We start from the raw sequence: 17,275 nt of genomic DNA on the forward strand, positions 1-17,275 counted from the left end.
CTCTTATAGTCCAGGATCCCGCTGCGAAATCATTACGTCCATAGCGTAGTTAACCGAACTCAGATTTTTACATACATTTGTGAATACGAGAATACATTTACGACAGGGTGCCAGTCAAAATGTGGCCGCAAATATTTTTAATTTAAAAAAAAAGCGAGTACATGTGCTTCGAACCACACGACTGAAGTAAAACTTCTTCAGCTCCATCTATATGAATCTATGTACTTACAATGGCTATATCGGGGAAATCAAATGAAGTATAAGAAATCTGAAAACAAATTTCAGAATAACTGAGTAAATATGAAATAAAATAAAATTGAACTATCTTCAAAATCGGTTTTCCATTGTCGAACATAACTGAAAAATTTCAGATAAATTTCCAGCTAGATCAGGTGTACCACAAGGATCGAATCTAGATCCACTTCGGTTCATAATTTTTATCAATGATTTACCGTCAGTTCTGAAGTATATGAATTATCTTTTTTTTGCTGATGATTTTAAACTCTTCAAATCAGTCCAAACAGTCCGAGACTGCACATATCAGCAAAAGTAAAATGTAAGAGTTTCACAGAATCTGCTTCAGAACCATTTCTCAAGCTGGAATCGATCCTTCCAAGTGATGAAGGGTTTTGTAGAGGGATTGACGCGGCTTTACTCCATGAAGTATTTTAGTAGCTTCATTTTTTCGAATAAAAATATTGGCGGCCACTTTTCGACTAGCAATCTGTCATGAATGTATTTTCCTATTCATAAATGTAAAATTTGAGTTTCATTAACTACGCTATGAACATAGTGATTTTGCGGTGGGATCCTGTACTATTAGCACAATATCTCACAAACTTATGAATGGAATATCATGAAATTCCAACAGCTTTCTTTTGAAGGTTAGTATTAACAAAAAAAGCGGTAAGTGAACGTATACTGCAAATATTTATCATGGCCCTGCAAATTGAATTCAAAATTTGACGTGACTGAAAATTTCTTATGAATATGAGCTACTTAAAAATAAAACACTTTCAACATTTGTGCTCAGTGTATAACTAATAAAGAACCAACTACTTCCGAGAAAATTTTTTCGGGTTGTTCAATGAGTATCGAGTTTCCGATCAGTCCAAAAACTCGTGACTGGAATACAAATTAAAAACAAATAGTCAATTATCACCCTTCTATCAACCAGACTGTTTTCGTGAGCTCTCAGGGATGACGGGTGAGTGGATTTTAATACGATTTTTATGCTTCAGTCGGATACTTTCATAGATATCACGATAATGGAAGGTTGCTAAATGTTTCCTCGTGTTTGCCTTTTCTATGTATTCAGATGGGATGCTCGAACAAGATTAAAATACGTGCTGTGAATTTATAGTATGAACATTCTATACTTGTTAAGTGTTTTCGATTTATTTGAAGTAATTTGGTAATGTATAATTTTTGTATAACTCATTGTTCATATATAAATTGTCGTTTCAAAATTATATTTTTCTACACCGTTACTCTAAAAATACACTTATATGACCATAATCCGTTTCATAATGATATCCATTATGATACAGATTTTTCATAACGATACAGATTATCAACCAAAAGAAACCCATAATTTTTAAATCAAGAATCCTGTTCCTTTGTTTGTCCTAGATTCTAACCTAAGTAACTAATTGCTTTATTTGTCAAAATCAGTTTTCATATTACCTACCTATATTATCAAAATGTCTGAAAACAGAGATATAGAAGGAATACCATCAACTTCAATATTTTTAAAAGATCAGATTAATTACAGTTGTTATATTCAATATAAATATAATTAGAATATTTATAGTTTTCATATATCCATGATAATACCATTAAGTTTGTGTTTTTTTTTAAAAAATATGAGTTAATTACTGTAAATGTGTTCAATACAAATATAATATTTATAGTTTTTCATTATTTATCGGGTTTAGAAAAAATAGCGTATGCAACTCTCATGTAATGATTATTAATACACTCGCATATACCATACAAAACTCGCCTTCGGCTCGTTTCGTATCCCGGTTAATGCTCGTGTCTTAATAACCATCATTACATGATTGTTGCATAATATACTATTTCTTTCATGTAATTCAATGTTTATATGAAAGTAGTTGTATATTATGTAGATTATGTGAAGAGGTAACTTCACATAATCTACATATAATCGTGAAGTTTTTTTTGGAATCAATTTTCTGAAGATTTCCACCGCGTTCAGCCTATTCCCAAAATAGGCAAGGAAAATTTTCCGAATAACTATAGACCAGTCACTTTGTTTTCAGTAATGTAAAAAATCATAGAGAATGCCGTAGGCCACCACATCCTTGAACATTTGGAAGCCTTTAACATCTTGAGCGATCATCAATATGGTTTTCATGAACGAAAATCAACAGGCGACCTTCTTTCGTTTGTCACTCACATTTGGAATAATGTAATCGAGAAACATGGAGAGTCGAGAGTTGTTGCGCTTGATATTTCTAAGGGCTTTGACCGTGTGTGGCATGAGAGTTTGCTGGTCAAACTTAGATGCTATGGCTTGTCGGATCAATACTGGTGTTCCCCAAGGATTCATATTGTCTTCAACTTCTTTTCTTGTATATCAACTATTCATTGGAAAAAAACAAGAATCCAATATAATGCTTTGCTGACGACAGCACACTTGTCTCCTCATTCCATTTGGATTCCAGAACATCGGCTGCAGATGTATATCTCCATCGACAGCAGGAGGTTACATATTCTAATGAGGATCTAGAAGAGATTTCGAACTGGAGTGAAAGTAACCAGGTTCATTTCAATGCCACACAAACCCAGGCTTCGGCTGACCAAAAAAAAATTGTTTACGAACCGGATATAATAACTTCAGGACAGACAATTCCGCATTTAGATTCGATAAGTTTGTTGGGGGTTGAAATAGACATCAATATGTATTGACACAATCATGCGAAGGCTGCTTCTCAAAAGCTTGGAACATTGTCCCGAACCAGAACTGTATACAGCCCAGCAACTTTTGACGCTTTATAAAGCTCATATCAGACATTCTATGGAGAAGTTCCACCCCTAAGCATATTCTGAAGCTGCTGGATTTCGTCCATAAAAAAGTCATCCGCCTGATCACTTGCAACCTTGATAGTCTCGAATATCGAAGAAAGGTTGGAAATTTGTCTCTCTTCTATATATACTTCCACGAAAATTCAAGTGACTTGGCACATTTGATACAACCAAGAGAGGTGTTTTGACCCACGATAATTTCATCGTGAGTATGAATGCTCAATGCACACAAGAATTACAATATCTTGTGGAAAGATAGGATGAGAAAGATCACTGTACTGAACGTGTTGGAAATGCAAGGAAAGGAGAAAATGCATAAAGTCCCTATCAATCCACAAGTTTCCCTATATTTTAGTGATACATTTAAAAAGATTCTCTCCAACGGAAAGTAGAGGCAAATTGAATGATGTCATCGAATTTCCTCTAGAAGGATTGGATATGGACAATTTTGCAGGAGAAAATGTGGCTACTTGTTATAATCTATATGCACTTTTAAATCACAGTGGGACTACTAACAGAGGACATTATACAGCATACTGCAGACACCCGTATACTAGTGCGTGGCACAAATACAACGATTCACACGTGTCACCAATTTCACCAAAGTCGCTTGTGAGTGGAGAAGCATACGTCCTTTTTTATGTAAAGGATGGAACAAAATCGCGCCTTCAAGATAACCGAGGGAAAGTTTAACTTTTAGTTTCTTCAATTTTGTAATTTTTTTCAACTTCTCATTTTTGTAAATTAAATTTATATCAGGTAAAAAAAAAATCATACTGTACTTTTACAAGGTTTGAAACCTAATGAATGAATTTACAAAATACAATATTTCACATCGATAGTTAGAGAAGGGGTCAGATTCGTCATTGTAGGAATAGACAGAGGTTTGGTACGTAGGAAAGGTAGGAAAGGTCATAATAGCGGGTAATTCCCAAGATAAGGGATACAAGTACCAATTAAGGAATTTAAAAATCTAGCTATTTGTAGCTTACAATATTTACGTTGAATATATGGCTTGCTTGAGAAAAGATATTCGAGAATATTGAATTTTATGAAGAAAAGTGGATTAGAAAAGACCCGTACATTATAAAACTAACTGGAAAACCCCGATTAGGAATAATTGAAGATTAAATAAGTTAAACAAGATTAGTTAACAATATGTTTTGTTGTACAAATTTTAGAGCTGACAACTCTAGGCTATATACTAAAAAATTAAAATCCACTTGAAAAACATAATAATTTCGATAACAAGATTTTGAGACCGAACAAGAGGTACATATCAGAAACACGCGACGGACTGTGGCTGCTCATTATTTTGAGGTTCAACTCAGTACAGCTTGAACTTAACTGTTCAAGAACTCTTCCATTTGGAGCATCGCTTTTAGAGCGCCTTGAAGATTTATCTTTAGTAATTGTTTTTGTCCTTGAACAAAAATTAAATAGAAACAAGAGAACGTTACACGAAAATGCACATTTTTGACAAACATGCTGTTACTCAAAACCACTGTTCTATTTCGATATGCGGTTTTTGCCATTGAGTTTTTCGTAAAATTTGTCCCAGATATCAGTTTTCATTTATCATATTTGAAAACAGGGGTTTCCTTTCAAAAGTGTCCAATTTGACCCATTCTGAACAAGTTCTGCAAGCTTTCATTAATGAAAATGTTACGGTAAACGGTTCTAGTAAGTTAGGAATAATATATTGTATAGCGAAACACGTGTCCAGGTTTTGCAAACCTTTCATAGTGAGAATCCCACAGTAAATGGTTTTATAAGGTTTAGAAAAATCAATTGTTTGTTTGAATGTGGTTGACAATGTTTCATGGTGCATTTCATCAGTTCGGACTTCCATCGTCTAATTCCTATCCCTACTAATATTATAAATACGAATATAAGTTTGTTTGTTACGGTTTCACGCGAAAACTATTCAACCGATCATCATGAAATATTGTTCACATGTTCCTGGAGGTATTAGAAGTGACATAAGATACTTTTTATAAAAAAAAATATTTTTTATGTAAGATAAAAAAAAATGTTTGTTAAAACGTCATCTAGCATTGCAGTAATGAAGTTCCAACCCGTATTGCCCTAATACCGTCTCACTGTATTATTGACACTCACGACAATATCCAATCCAATCCAATCCAATTAATTGACTATAGTTTTAGCTGTTTGAAATTTTTAATATTCATTTTTATTTTCTCCTGTCATTTTTATTTTTAGGGAAGGTGTCATTTTTGTGGTTGGATGCCACTTAATTATTTTAACATTTGTTGTTGCAATTCAATAAAGCATATTATAAATTTTCGAAACTTCATCGTATGTAATAATTTTCAAAAATTGATAATCCCAGCCAAGCATTGAAATATATTTCTCATATTGATTCATTTCTATTGTACTGACACTTATTTGATGGCATGAATGCAAGCGAAGCCGCAGGTAAAAGCTAGTATAGTATAAATTGATTTGAAATCCCTGAAAAAAACTGTAAAAAATAAAAAGATTAGCTGAAAAAACAATGTTATCAAGCAAAAAACTGAAATTCCAATGAAATAACATAGAAGCAACAATTTAAAAAAATTGAACTAATGACTTGAGCTGAAAAAATTAAAAAATCATTAACCAGAAATGGCCTAAGATGAAAAACAGAGGTTGCATCTTTTGATGCAACCATGTAGAATTTGGTAGTTGTGGTACTAATTAGTACTATGTTGCTGTATCGCTGTTGTTCCAATGTTTTGACAGAATCAGAGTCAACGAAATCAGGTGTGCGCAGCGTTATAGAACAGTGCTTTCAAAAATTGTTCTACAACGCCATCTAGTGGTGAGTTACAGAAAAATTGATGGCCTAAAACCTTCTCTATGAAAAATTACTTATATATGTCAAGTTGCATCACGATCGGTTGAGGGATGTATAAGTTTATCATTTACCAACCAACCAACCAACAAACATCCATTTTTATATTTTAGACGATGGAAGTCAGAACTAATTTAATGCAAAATCAATTGCGTGGCGAAACATGTGTCCAGATTCTGTAAACCTTTTACAGGGGAAATCTCACAGTAAACGGTTTGAGTTAGTGTAAATATGTATTTTCATTGAATTTATCGATTTTTAGCCAGTTCTGTTCAATTTTCTACACCAAATAATTCCTCACATCGTTCTCTCCAATTATATTTCTCATTAAAAAATTTTACTATTGTTTCAGCCCGCTGCGAACGACATCATCGGTTCTTCGAGCACGGAACCAGATTCGAACGGACTAGTGTCACGCTCAATCACCCTGCGTTTCCCGATCGAACGGAAGGCGTCCCGAGGGAACAGTATAGAGATCCGTTGCGAATCTGCCCTTCCCGGCGTGCCCATACCCAAGCAGATCACCTCTCTCAGCGTCCTCGTGAGGAATCCCAACGATCCGCAAGTCATCAACAACCAAAAGTTGCACTGGTATGTAGACCGCATCTTCGGCCTGATTGACGGCTGACCTTTTCATTTTTCGGGAAGGTTTATGGATGTGAAAGAGTGATGGACTGAGCGAGGGTCGACCGGTATTAAAAATGTAGTGGATTGATGAATGTCGTAAACTTTCAGCGAATCGATTTTTCAAAACGTCGGCTGTTGGTGTCTATTGACGTTCCCTTTTCAAGACAAGTTCAATTCTAGTAGTTTCAATGATAGTTTGAGAAATCAAAAAATGTAGACTTTCACGGCCAGAGATAACTGTGTGAAAGTTATTTTCCGGTTGTTTTGGCCGTGGTTTCAGGTTTTTATGCTTGACGTTTCGTCTACTACTACGATATACACTATCAAAGGCGATGTAACGGTGTTCTGTTTTGAATTGCTGCGTTGAGATCCACTCAAGCACTTAAGCCGTGAACCTGTAGACCACGGCTGAAAAACCCTGGAAATAGCTTTGACACGGTTTGAGGAATGTTAAAAGGAATTAGCGAAAGTAAACATGATGTGGCAAAGTACAACGTGCATTTAGAATCCAATGCAAAAATAATCAACATTACTGACATTTATTGTCATCTCCTCAATAGAACATTTGGCGCAAGTACAAAATATGTTCATTATTTCTAATGAGATTTTTCCCCTTTTATTATATAGAAAAAATAGAACTTGTAAAGTAGAACTTCATATAACTAGTTTTAGAAAGGCGTCTACTCCACCTCGATAATTTAATGTGCGAACAAAATGTATTCTTTACAAACGAAAAAGCGCTATTCATCATCATCAACGTATTTCATAATTTTTGGAGGTGAATATTTGCCTTCGTCATCATAACTGAAGTAATTAACTATAACTAGCATTTTATATCCATTGATATGATTTATTTTCAAACTCATACGACAGATGTCAATGTTTATTTTTTCAGTTCTGAGGACGCATCCAGATTTTGGCCTCAGAGAAGTTAAAACAAGTAACTGTGCAATTCTTGGCACTTCTTTGAAAGGCTTGATGAAAAATTCGAAAATTCAGTGATAACGTATATTCCTTATGCTTTGAATTCACACAATTACTCATTAGAGTGAACTGGAAGTTTGCATTTTTTGCAGCTTCATGAAATTGTGGAAAATGAAAATTCCCAAAAAGTTACAAAAAAACTAATTTTTCCCACAAAAATAACTTTTGTTCAATATGTGTATTTTATATCTGAAATTTCATTTCTTCTTTCAAACTATATGATTTTGTATGTGTGATATTTTTACTGTCAGGAATTATTTTTTCCAAATCTCTGGAAAATAATGTACACTCAATGATTCAATGAGTTGTCCTATTTTTCCAAAACATACATTCCAAAAATCCTGTTCTCTGTTTTTTCAGGACCTTTTTCCAATGTTTGTTCCATTTTCCTGTAAATAATATTGGTTGTTTATATATTGCCTGCCTCCTGTGATTCAGTGTTTCACATTTGTATAAATCCTGAAGAAATTTCTCTGCATCTTGCATTGCCAGCAAGTTGTTTTTTTTTGTTAAACAACTGAATTTCGTTCAGGTGTTCTATAAATGGACTGTGTTCAGTGAAGACCTCTGAAATTACTCTGGGCCACTCTTTTGTTGGAGCAACTCTTCCGGTCTAGTCTTGGGCTGTATCCACATAGGAGTATTTCTGTGTGTTCGAGGGTGTATTTTCTCAGTTCTCTTCACAATTCTCATGAATCCATTTCCTGATCTAGTTCCATTCTACTGATTTATCCTCAAATCTATTTCAAGTTCCATTTGAGATGATGAGCCAAGTTCCAAGATGATGATCGTCATATTTTCGGTCGCACCAGTATTTTGCAGACTTCTCAACCGATCTTACAAAAAAGGGATTTTTCCTTCTTGTTGTAAGATGGCTCGCGTTCAGCCTTTTCTCAAAAAGGGCAAGAAAAATCTTTCAAATAACTATAGACCAGTCGCTTTGCTATCAGTTAAATCAAAAATTTTGAAGAAAATCGTAAACCACCATATCCTCAAATATTTGAAAGGCTTCAACATCTTGAGCGATCATCAATATGACTTTTTGAAACAAAGATCAACAGGCGACCTTCTATCGTATGTCACCTATATTTGGAATAATGCAATCGAAAAACATGGAGAATCAAGAGCTGTTGCGCTTGATATTTCTTTGGTCGTGTGTGGCTTGAAGGTTTGCTAGTCAAACTTCAATGCTATGGCTTGTCTCGGATCATTTTTGGGTATGGCTATTTAGCTTCCTGAAAGAAGTTTCCCTATAAGTGGCCATCGATGGATGTCTCTCGAATACTTTCACCATCAACGCTGGTGTTCCCCAGGAATCCATAGTATCTCGAACCTTCTTTCAATTGTATATCAACGACTAATTGAAAAAAAAAAACAAGAGTCCAATATATTACTTTACTGACGACAGCACACTCATCTCGTAATTTCAGGATATCGGCTACGAAGGCACATCTTCACCGGCAGCAGGATTCGTATTGGGGTGAAATTCAATGCCACAAAAACCCAGGCATAGGTTTTCTCCAAGATGATACGTTTCTACGAACAGATTATAATTATGTCAGGTCGGACAATTCCGCTTTCAGCTTCGATAAGTTTGTTGGGAATCAAAATTGACACCAATATGTCTTGGCACAATCATGTGGCTGGAATTGCAAAGGCTGCTTCTCAAAAGCTTGGAACACTGTTCCGAACCAGGAAACAGTACAGACCTTAGCAACTTTTGATGCTTTATAAAGCTTAGATTACACCTTCTTTGGAGTATTGCTCTCATGTTCGGAGCTCTGCTCCCAAACATACCCTGACGTTGCTGTATCCAATCCAGAATAGAACTATTCACCTGATTTACACTTTAAGAGATATCCTCTCACGCAAAAACCTAATGCTTTTTACTTCCCTAGTAGAATCCATTCTAAGATACAGTATTATAATATGGGAGGAGCCTTCGTTAACAACTTATGTCCTCTACATATTATACGAAATTCCATCATAAAAATCATATCCAGAAAAAAGAAACAGTATTCCACGAAATTACTATATGAAAAAACAAAAATCCTACCAACCAGTCTTTTGTATGTTCATCAATGTATAATTCGAGTTCACACAACTAAATACTCACTTCGAAGCAGATCTGTCCAACCAACCAGACAAACTAGTAATGAAGAATTAGCAATACATACATTTAGAAAAGCTATAACCCAGAGAACGTTCCTATTTTTGTGTCCAAAATTTTACAATGAAATACCAGTACATTTAAAAAAAATTGACAAACTAAGAAATTTTAAAACTGAAATAAAAAACTATATCCTGAAAAACAAGAAAACTTTATATAAAATACAACGATAGTGAATACACCCACCATTTGCTGCTATCCCTGTCCTCTACAAATCGTCGGATATCTTTCAGAATTTTGGTAAAAATACGTGCACACATTGAATATACAGGTTTTTTGAAGTTATGCTTTACATACGAGTTAATTACCTTCCTTATTTTTTTTTATCTTGTAAATCTTTGCCCGCCAAAATTTTCAAGATAATTTTATGTACAGTACTAATAGTTTTTTTTAGAGAAGTCCTGGATAAAACACACATACAGGCAATTATGCCTAGGTATGTTTTACTCAGAGAGCAAATCTAACCCCATTTTGCAAAAAAAAATTATTTTGTACATGCAATACTTGAATGAACTTGAAACTTGATTGGAGCCGCGAACATCACGTGCAACTTTGATAGCCTGGAACATCGAAGAAAGGTTGGAGATTTGTCTCTCTTCTATAGATACTTCAACCGCTTTAACGGGAAGTGTTCAAGTGTTCAAGCACATTTGATTCCACCAAGAGCGTTAAATATATCAGAAATACGCGGCGAGCTGTGGCTGCTCATCGTTTTGGAATTCAACTCAGTACACCTCGAACTACAGTGTTTAAGAACTATTCCATCTGGAGAACTGCGTGTATGTGGAATAAACGTTCTTAGAACGTTTTTCCTAATGGCTAAAATCTCCAGCGATTCCAATCCAATGTGAATCGCTACTTTCGCACACGCACCTGTAGTGCTTGTGTTTCGTTCTTAAAAAAAGAAGATCAATCGAAAAATCATTACATCATTACAACTATATATACCGATAAAATTTGCATTTGAAATCCAACGTAATGGAAGAGAAATTTGTTATTATTGACATTTTTTTCTCATCTCCTTAATAAAATTTTCATTCAAAGTACAAAATATCATCAATGTATGTAATTTTATTTCTATTCCTTCTTTCAAACTCTATGACTTTACTTGTGTAATTTTTTTACTTCCAAGTCAATGGGAAGTACTGCATCCACATGGATTCATTGAAACTTTCGTCTTCATCTCCTTAAGATACCCATCCCAATTTTTTGTTTCCTGCGTCCTTTTTTGGAAGTTTGTCATACTCTTGTGGACATAATTTTTGTTGTTTTCAAAAAGTGTCTACGTTTTGTTATCTAGTACCTCACATTTGCATAAAACACGACGAACTACTCATGAACCTTTGTTGCATTGCCTGCAGCTGGATTTGTTGATGTAAACTTCTGTTTTATTGATTTTTGGTGAAGTGAATAATTCAGAAATGAATGTCTTCGAACCTAGGAATGTTTACGGTATGATGAAGTGAAATACCTGTTCTGATATTACCTTTCCACTTCAATGGAAATGAAAATTTCTCCTATTTTCATGACCCACTGTTTTCACAACATTAGGTTAGGAAATATATGAGCCGTACAAGAACTTCCAGAAAATTACTCTACACTTACGTTTTTGTTTCTACATTCCCAAGATTTTCACGTGCACCACCCACAACTGGCAGCATGATACTGAAACTCATTTCCTTTCGCGGTCTACAACCAATACAGTAGTGCTATCAGTTACTTCACTGATTTCATAGACAACTCTGTAGCACTTGTTCTGAGTTGAACTTCACCTTTTGTTGTATCAACAACTAGCACTGTAATTTATCTAAATATTTGTATCTAACTTCAGCTGGAAAACAATAAAGATGATTATTATTATTACTATTATCATTGTATACAAAACCTTTGCCTGAGATATGATCAACATTAACTACCATCAAGAAGTAAAAGTTCCATATTGTTAACAAAGCTCTAAATGTGAGAAACGCTTCCTGCAAACGTTGATTAATTAATTTTTTCAATGTTCAAATCACATCAAATAGTAACTCATCAACTCAAACTGACTTGAGTTTTTCACTCACTGGAGGTTTTAATGCATTTCTCTATTTGTGAAGGTTGAAATATATATATATATATATATATATATATATATATATATATATATATATATATATATATATATATATATATATATATATATATATATATATATATATATATATATATATATATATATATATGAAGGACAGTCTTTGCTGACTAGTTAAGAACAAAACTTGGGAATTTCTTTGGGTGAACAGCAGAACGGAAGTGTACTCTTATAACACAAGTTATTCCAATATTTCGATAAAATTTATTATCATCTTCAGGGAAAAGCTACAAATGTTTTATGGTGATAATACAATATGAAAAAGTTATTTTATAATAAAAAAATTTTTTTTTTTATACAACTTACTGTTAGTGAGGTTGGCCGTGTCGAAAAGAATGTTATATCTAAACAATTGAAACACGTCAATACAATAAAATAGTCATCAAGTTAAAAGAGGTAGACACCTCACTGGATACAAAGAAGAATAATGAATTAAAACTTTTAATAAAAATCGTTATTTGATTTAAAATTATGGGAATACCGGTAAACGCCATGTGCATTCAGAAACAAGAGAGAGAGGCACAAGACAGTTGACATATTGAAAATGACAGTTGTCATGTCATTATATTATAAAGGTGTGTTAGTTTGTAAATGATAACAATCTGGAACACAAAGGGAACTGATTATGGAACAAGTGTGATCAGAGACATCTGCTGTTCTGTAAGTAAATAAATGAGAGAAAATCCACAAAATCAAATATATTAATTAATTAACAAAATCCTCCGTGGTCTTGAGGAATGGAATGAAGAAAATATTTAATCAAAATAAAACCCTGCCTTAGGGAGGTTGGAAGTTTTGTTGAAACAAAATCAAATATTATGAAATTTATATTGGAGAAGAGAACCCAGAATTATTGTTCATTTGGAAATTATGTAAATTTTTATCAATGTCTAATAAGAAGGCATAGATTCCATTGACATTGTTCATCTCAGTGGAATCTATGCCTTCTTATTAGACATTGATAAAAATTTACATAATTTCCAAATGAACAATAATTCTGGGTTCTCTTCTCCAATATAAATTTCATAATATTTGATTTTGTTTCAACAAAACTTCCAACCTCCCTAAGGCAGGGTTTTATTTTGATTAAATATTTTCTTCATTCCATTCCTCAAGACCACGGAGGATTTTGTTAATTAATTAATATATTTGATTTTGTGGATTTTCTCTCATTTATTTACTTACAGAACAGCAGATGTCTCTGATCACACTTGTTCCATAATCAGTTCCCTTTGTGTTCCAGATTGTTATCATTTACAAACTAACACACCTTTATAATATAATGACATGACAACTGTCATTTTCAATATGTCAACTGTCTTGTGCCTCTCTCTCTTGTTTCTGAATGCACATGGCGTTTACCGGTATTCCCATAATTTTAAATCAAATAACGATTTTTATTAAAAGTTTTAATTCATTATTCTTCTTTGTATCCAGTGAGGTGTCTACCTCTTTTAACTTGATGACTATTTTATTGTATTGACATGTTTCAATTGTTTAGATATAACATTCTTTTCGACACGGCCAACCTCACTAACAGTAAGTTGTATAAAAAATTTTTTTTATTATAAAATAACTTTTTCATATTGTATTATCACCATAAAACATTTGTAGCTTTTCCCTGAAGATGATAATAAATTTTATCGAAATATTGGAATAACTTGTGTTATAAGAGTACACTTCCGTTCTGCTGTTCACCCAAAGAAATTCCCAAGTTTTGTATATATATATATATATATATATATATATATATATATATATATATATATATATATATATATATATATATATATATATATATATATATATATATATATATGCAACCTTATTTAGGTAAGTTTTTTGATTAAAAAAATGTAGATTTTCATCATAGAATAATTATTTTAGGCAAAGTAGGAAACAAACCGGAGAACGGCCAAGGACAAAGAGTAGTGTTGGACCTGGTAAACCATTTATCTTCAGGATATAGAATAACTACTGATAACTTTTTTACTAGTATTGAGTTAGCTAATATGCTTTTAGATAAAAACGTTACCTTGTGTGGTACACTGCGTAAAAATAAAACTTGTATTCCAAAAGAACTACTTCCAGCAAGATATAAGAAGGACTTTTCAAGCATGTTTGCTTTTATGGAAAATAAAACCTTAGTTTCCTACGTACCAAAAAAAAATGCTGCAGTTATTCTTTTATCGACTGAACATAACGATGACAAAATAAGTGGAGAAGAAACTAATTACAAACCAGACATTATCTTACAATACAATAAAACAAAGGGTGCAGTGGACACAACAGATAAATTAGCGAAGGAATTCACGACACAAAGAAAAAGTAATCGGTGGCCAATGGCAATATTTTTTCATCTGCTGGACATTGGTTTATAGGCATCAATGCCTATAAACTTTGGATGTTGAAAAATCCAGATTGGAAAAAAAATCGCTTGAATAGGAGAAGAATGTTTTTGTTGGAGTTGGGCCAAGAATTAATTAGGAAAAACATAATTCGTAGATACCAAAATGACAAGTCGTTACATTCCAATATAAAACAATCCATCATAACCATTTTGCCAGAATTAAACGTAAGGAACGAACAACCTGTTCCCGTTATTGGCAGAGAGCAGCGATGTTTCTTATGCGAGATAAGTAAAGACAGAAAATCTCGAAAGTTTTATATTCGGTGCAATCAGTTCGTATGTGCAGAACATTCAAAAAATATAACAGTTTGTAACAGGTGTGATAATTAAATCATTATTTAAATTGTCACTAGAGTGCTTGTTCTTTTTTCATAATTATTTTTGTTTTTATTATTCCTAATCATTTCATATTATTTTTTCAAAATGTGTTTACTCATTCATCAATGCTGACAACTTTTTCATGTAGAAATATATTTTTTTTATGAGCAGAATGTGTTTTTTTTAATATTCTCTAATTATAACATTAAAAAAATAATAATAAGCCAAAAAAATGTTGGGGTGCATTTGGATCCCACTCCGTAATTAATGTAAGTTTTGACAACAGGTTTATGAAGGTTAATCAGAAAATTTCAATTTGTTGCAAGCATCACACAATTCGAAAAATGTGCCATCGTGTAATAATCGTTACTCATCAGTCCTTATCAGCTAAGACAGGTTACATCATGATTGCGATTGAATTATGAACATATTTATGTGAAATACCGTCCTAGATTTAGTCGTATTTGAAGTGATATAGCAAAAGTATTCACAGTTTTTCAAAAATATATTATTTGAAATGTCCACAGGAACATGAAATCTTTTCATGAATGAAGACACACAAAATCGTCGAAGAATTTAATTGTGCTATATCTTCAATCATGTATGTATGTCTATCTGAAGGCGATAACCTCAAAACTATCGATCAAATTTTGATACCTCATATGATTCAAAGTATAATCCTCATCATTCTATATCATTCAAGACTGCTCTGAAACATTTCATGATGACCTGAGGTGTTTCGAAATATTCCCGAACGTTCCAGACTATTCATGGAGACTGAAACTTATAGCCCATACATCGTGAAAAGCAAGCCCTTCAGGGAAAAGGATAGAAGATTACCACATTATACAATTACTTCGATCGTTCCAGGATGTTTTCAAATGAGCACTGGAATAGTCTGAAAAACTCTTGACTACTCTTGAATGTCCTAGGACTGTACTAAAAAGTTTTATAAGACGAACATTTCAGCCCTTATATCTCCAAAACCACGCCTCTCAGGCTCTTGATCATTAAACAATGATATGGTTTGTTTTAGTAATATTCCCGAATATTCCACCACCTTCCATAATATTACTGGATGTTGTGGAATGCTTTCAAATATGCCCAAGTAAATAATTTCCATAATGTCCTGAAGGGTCAAACTTCAAGTCCTCGTGTCTTGAAGACCACGCCCTAAAGGTAAAAATGTAAACTTCCATCATATATGTGAGATAGAAAGCTACTATATCATGTAACTCCCTTTTGTTCCACAGTGATCTGGGATATTACCGAATTTTTCCAGACTATTTCTGAATTTTCATCAAACTCCAAAATGTTTCACGATCTTGCAAACTAAATTTTCTGAAATGCCTTCGAATATTCTGGACCGCATGTTCTAGGACTTTTCAGAGGACGAAACCTCGAGTTCTTCAAAAGTTCGCTTCTTATCTGAAAACCAAAATGTTTTTCATGGACAAATTGATGTGTTTCTGAGGCAGAAAAAATTCAGGCATATCCTACTGCTTGTGTAAAGTCAGGTCGGGACACAAGTATATAGATAATTTGAGGAGCATAAACTCGCGACTAGACTATATCGTTCTCTTGCACGGTGAGAGATGGAAAGTGGGTTGAATCGTGGAAAAATTACCTATGTCACAGAGTTATATTGAATGATAGTAAAAAATTGCTTGCGGAAATATAAGTGAAAATAACGAAAATTCCTAAATATAATTTTTTGGCAATTTGTTATTACTTTGCTATTGAAGCTTTCATTCTATCATCATCATATTATTCATATATTTTTTTTATACTTGATATCGTCTGTCTTGTGAGAAACTCGACTTGAAAGTTGAATACAGACCTGTATTTTTGTAGCAAGATTTCGATCTATGGTTTTCATACAGGGTGTTTATTAAACATGCGGCAAAAAATCAAGCAACTATTCCTTGAACTATTCTAAGGATATTTTGTCCTCAATTGATTTTTAATAGTGCGCATTGTTTCGAAGATGCGGGGCGAAAAATAATTTTCAAATTAAAGTATAGCGTACTACACTGGATCTATAGTATTTCCAATACCAATTGGAACAGAGAAGAAATTCCCGCCCCGACATATATTATTTTTCAGTGGTAGTTTTTCAGTTACTCATTCTTACAATCATAGCAACTGATCACCCCATGAAAAAGTTACTTCAACTGAATTTTTCCACCATGGTTCATTATGATGAACTTCGAAATTTAAGGTAGATGATTTCCGAGTCGAAAACTCCAAAATACAATGAAAATACAAATAATCACACCGAATTCTCGTCAAACATACATTTACAAAATAATAGAGGCCAACAAAATTGCTAAAAAAATCAAAATTATTTTTCGCTACATTCGGATGAGATGAAATCATCATCGGGTTGAATAACGATCGTATTTATGGAACTTCACACATAATATTTGTTCTCTTCATTTATAACGTGGGCCACACAGTTCTTCCACACGTCACTATTACCTACTTCATTCACCACTCGCCTTATATTGTCAAGCACTACAGCATTCAAAGTCGGTGACTGATTACATTTCCGCAAGCTTTCTTTCATTGTGGCCCAAACCATTTCAATTGGATTGAATACACAATAGTATGGAGGCAAACGTAAGAGAATATGACCACGTGTTTCACATATCGAATCAATAATATACTCTTTTTTGAAATTACGTTGTTTTATGGTCGCCAGTAATACCTTTTTCGTTGGAATCT

The 17,275-nt window shown here is 33.4% G+C and overlaps 1 protein-coding gene across 2 annotated transcripts in view; it reads left to right on the forward strand.

The window, feature by feature from the left end:
• Positions 1–17,275, forward strand: part of LOC111504605 (uncharacterized) — a 346,996-nt gene that overhangs the window by 319,056 nt on the left and 10,665 nt on the right. For both annotated transcript variants that reach the window (XM_074181482.1, XM_074181483.1), the window contains exon 6: positions 6,261–6,499. In XM_074181482.1, coding sequence (XP_074037583.1) covers positions 6,261–6,499 — 239 coding nt within the window. The remainder of the gene's footprint in view (positions 1–6,260; positions 6,500–17,275) is intronic.

Source organism: Leptinotarsa decemlineata, unplaced genomic scaffold (genome assembly GCF_025532065.1).
Source record: "Leptinotarsa decemlineata unplaced genomic scaffold, Ldec_3_MD MMD2_tig00026314_RagTag_RagTag, whole genome shotgun sequence".
Classification (NCBI taxonomy): Eukaryota; Metazoa; Arthropoda; class Insecta; order Coleoptera; family Chrysomelidae; genus Leptinotarsa; species Leptinotarsa decemlineata.